We start from the raw sequence: 3,879 nt of genomic DNA, 5'->3' as shown, positions 1-3,879 counted from the left end.
ATAAGAGATAAGAGATAAAGAGCAGCAGACACAGCCAGTCAATCAGTGACTGTCCTCCAGAAATGCCCACTTTTGCTCTGCAGGTCCGCTCGCCGTCATTGACTGTGTGAAGCCGCGTCACGTCGTGTCAGGGGCTCTTTAAGGGATCAGTCTCGGTGGATTTGCTGATCTGTCAGCTGGTCCAGTTCTCCGCAGCTCCGGAGTGGGGACCGGACCGTGGGACACCCGGTGGGACGGGCGGGACGCGCCCTGAGCTGCTGCGCCTGAGGAGGACACACGCAGCTACAGAAATGTGTGGGCTTGTCGCGTCTCCCGGGTTGTGCAGGCGTGAGAAGGTAACCGGACTGAGCTGACCAGTGACTGTTGCGTCATCAATGGTTTCCATGGCCACACAAACTTGTTTCCTGTGACTCTGGGCACGAGCATCTTCTTCTTCGGGACTTTTTATGTCAGTGGGCGGTGGTCCTCCTGTGCAGCTGGACAGAAGCTGCAGTCTGATCAAGTAAGGGCTGCACCTCTCACATTACTCTGTAATGCTGCACTCAGAAGCTCACACCCATGTTTCAGTGTGTCCTAAACCTCCACAGCTTGGGTAAGAACAACTTAACGTACTGTAAATTATGCATTACTCTGTTTTTGTGCCAAAATTCACGTTTTTACAGGAGAGAAGACTCCAGACAGGATGTCCTCAGTGGTGGTGTCCGGACAGAACCAGCTGAGCCTTGCGGGCCTCCCCATGGAGAGCTGGATGACCCACCTGCCATGTGCCCTGTGGGACACCCCTCTTCACTACCTGGCCATCCCAGGTAGGCTGCCACATACATCCCACAGCCCTATGCAGCGCTGGTGAAAGAGCTTTGTAGCTCAATGTGTATCTGCAGAACACGACGCGAGCTTCATGCAAAACAACTAAAGCCGTGCACAGTACACTTTTCAGAGCATTATCAGTCTGACTACCAGGGACATAAAAAACTTTTGTAAGGTGTGTGTGTGTGTGGGGGGGGGGGGGGGATGACGACGACACACTGCTTGAGGGGTCTGGGTGTCCTCCCCAGAAAATTTTGAATAAAGAAGATACCATTTCCTGCATTCTGATATATTTTAATTGGTAAATGGACCAGTTTTTCTGCATAATCTTTAGATCAGATGTTTCTAATGTTAGTGATATTACGCAGGTGGAAGAAGGAGGTTCTAGTAACGTTTTTAATGTGGGGGATAAAAGACATGTCCTGATCAAAAATAACACCAAGATTTTTAACATTAGAGCTGGAGGACAGATTAATGCTTCTAAGGAGGGAGAAAGACTGAAACATTCATTCCTAAGGTGCTCAGGTCCAAAAATCAAAACCTCAGTCTTGTCTGTTCAACAGGAGAAAATTAAGGGTCATCCAGGTTTTTATGTCTTTAAGACATGCTTGTAGTCTAAGTAGCTGATTGGATTCATTCACGTTAGCAGTCAGAAACCACAGGCTGGCTGGGTGATGGCCCAAGGTTCATTTGCATTTAAATGAGCATTTATCATTATTATTAGCATATCAAATAAATGCTAAAACTAAATCCCTGGTTCACCATCAACCCATTCACATTTCAAATTACATTTCCAATGATTCTTCTGTTCAAAATCACATTTCAGATCAGTTTCCTCCCCTTACCTGTTCTGAACCACAGACCCGCTGGGTGACGGTCCTTGGAAAATACTAAAACTAATTCCTCAGTCAACCTGTTCAACTTTCAAACTGGTTTCCTGTGCCAAGTGAAACACCTGCCGATGAGCAGACCCTGGTTATTGGCAGCTCCACGGTCTGAAACGTGGCACCTGTGGCTCAAACCACAGTCAAATGCATTCCAGGGGCCAGAGGGGGAGACAGAATCCCACCTGAAACTACTGGCTAAAGCTAAATACAGTAAAATCATTCACGTCAGTGAAAATGACACTTGATTATGTAAATCAGAGGTCACTAAAATTAATGTTACTTTGGTGTGCATCTTCGCTAAAACTATGTGTGACTTCGCAGTTTTCTCCGGCCCCCTCCCAAACCTGACCAGCAATGACATGTTTAGCCGTATGTCGGCTTTCAACCACTGGGCGTCCAGGTGGTGTACTGACAATGTGGGCTTTGTAGACAACTGGAGTGCATTTTGGGACAAACCCGGTCTGGTGCAGAGAGATGGAATCCATCCCACTTTGAATGGAGCAGCACTTCTCTCTAAAAACTGATCTGATTCAGTTGAACATCCAAATTATTGACAATGGTCCAGTCAAGAAACCAGTCCAGGAAGCAGCGTTGTTGTCCTCCACCTCTCTGCTGCTTCTCCTCTGTCACCCACCCACACCCCAAGTGAAACAGTGTCAACTCGCCCATGGAGCAAATAAAACATCAGCTCTAAAAATATAAACCATAAAAATCTTATTAAAATAAATACAGTTTATTTAATGAAAGAAAAAAAAACAACTGTTGTAATGTGGAGTTACCCAAGTGAACAGACTGAGAGGAAACCAGAACCAAACTCAAACGTAATTGAAAAATGTTTATTTTACAGTGAGTAAAAAAATAAACTATTTACAAACAGGATCTGGGTCGGTGAAGACAGAGGAGGAGGATTACTTTATGACGAGGAGATGATCCAATAACTGAATATTCAAGGTCTTTGAGAGGCTTACAGCGAAAGTAGTTAGGATGACTGATGGACAGGCTGAGGGTTTTTCTCCTTCCAGGATGATGACCAGGCAGACTGCAAAGGCAAGTGGTGGACGGCGTGTGCAGGCAGCTGAGCACCAGGAAACACAGGTAAGTTTATCCTCAGGGTTTTCTTCAATACTTCAAAAATACAAGACAGGATCCAGGACATCAAGACTCTGAAAATGTGGACACAAAACAAGGTAAGTCTTTTCAATCTTTGAACACTATAGAGGGCTGGAGGCATATGTACCGGCAGGTAGAACAATGCTCCAGCAATGACTGGAGCTCAACTGGAGCCTTAAGTAGTCCTGACACCAATTAGGGAAAATGGTCTCAGCTGCGGCTGCTCATCAGCGCCGCCCCTGCCTTCATGAACCTGGTGGAAGGAAGATGACAAAACCCTACAAAAACCAACATTTTTTAATTAAGCTTTGCTTGTGTAAGCAAATCGGTTTGACATGATATTTTAAAAACATATTTCAAAGAAAGGAAGATATAAGATTTTGTTTCACCAAATAGATATTAACATACAAAATGAATAGCCTAAAAGAATCTACTCTAAAGATCAGCTATTATACAGATGAACAAAAAATATTTTAGAGCAAAATTATTTGGCAAACTATAGAACAAGGCTATTTAATTGAACACGCTGCTCGCTTCGGCTGTTGTATATGCTGCTACTTCCTTCACAGCAGATGACAGCAGGGAGCGGAGATGCGCGTGGCCGATATCAGGTGATCCATCTAAAACTGAACAGGACATGTTTTTACCCCTTTCAACCGTACGGTTGAACCTGCCTCCTCCTCAACAAGTAGATTAACACAATTTTTATATTGTGCATTGTAATTTAGTTTTCTGTGTGCTGCATTATTTGTAAAACTGCATCAAAAGCCCGACACCGACCCGGCTCGCCCATCAAGCACATTATTATGGCCCGACCAGGCCCGAATTTTGGATTGGGTCGGCCTGGGCCCGGGCATAGACATGCCACGTCTACTAGGGAGGTGTCTATGGAGCATCCTTACCATATGTCTGAACCACCTCAACTGTCTCCTCTGGATGTGGAGGAGCAGTGGTTCTACTCCGAGTCTCTCCTGTGTAGGGTAACATATATCTGTGATATATTATCCATAAATTAAACGGATTCATTCATTTTTCTGGACTGAATAATATCGTGCATTGAATAATTAAAATGTAA

General features: G+C 44.8%; 1 protein-coding gene across 1 annotated transcript in view; it reads left to right on the top strand.

Moving 5' to 3' along the window:
* The first annotated feature begins 682 nt into the window (after positions 1–682).
* plcxd1 (phosphatidylinositol-specific phospholipase C, X domain containing 1) overlaps positions 683–3,879 on the top strand; it is a 92,753-nt gene continuing 89,556 nt past the window's right edge. Inside the window, exon 1 of the mRNA XM_037675028.1 lies at positions 683–806. Within this exon, the coding sequence (XP_037530956.1) occupies positions 683–806 (124 nt within the window). The remainder of the gene's footprint in view (positions 807–3,879) is intronic.

This window comes from Nematolebias whitei, chromosome 3 (genome assembly GCF_014905685.2).
Source record: "Nematolebias whitei isolate Nwh7 chromosome 3, NemWhi1, whole genome shotgun sequence".
NCBI lineage: Eukaryota > Metazoa > Chordata > Actinopteri > Cyprinodontiformes > Rivulidae > Nematolebias > Nematolebias whitei.
The sequence above is the reverse complement of the archived record's forward strand: the minus strand, read 5'-3'. Positions and strand labels throughout refer to the sequence as shown.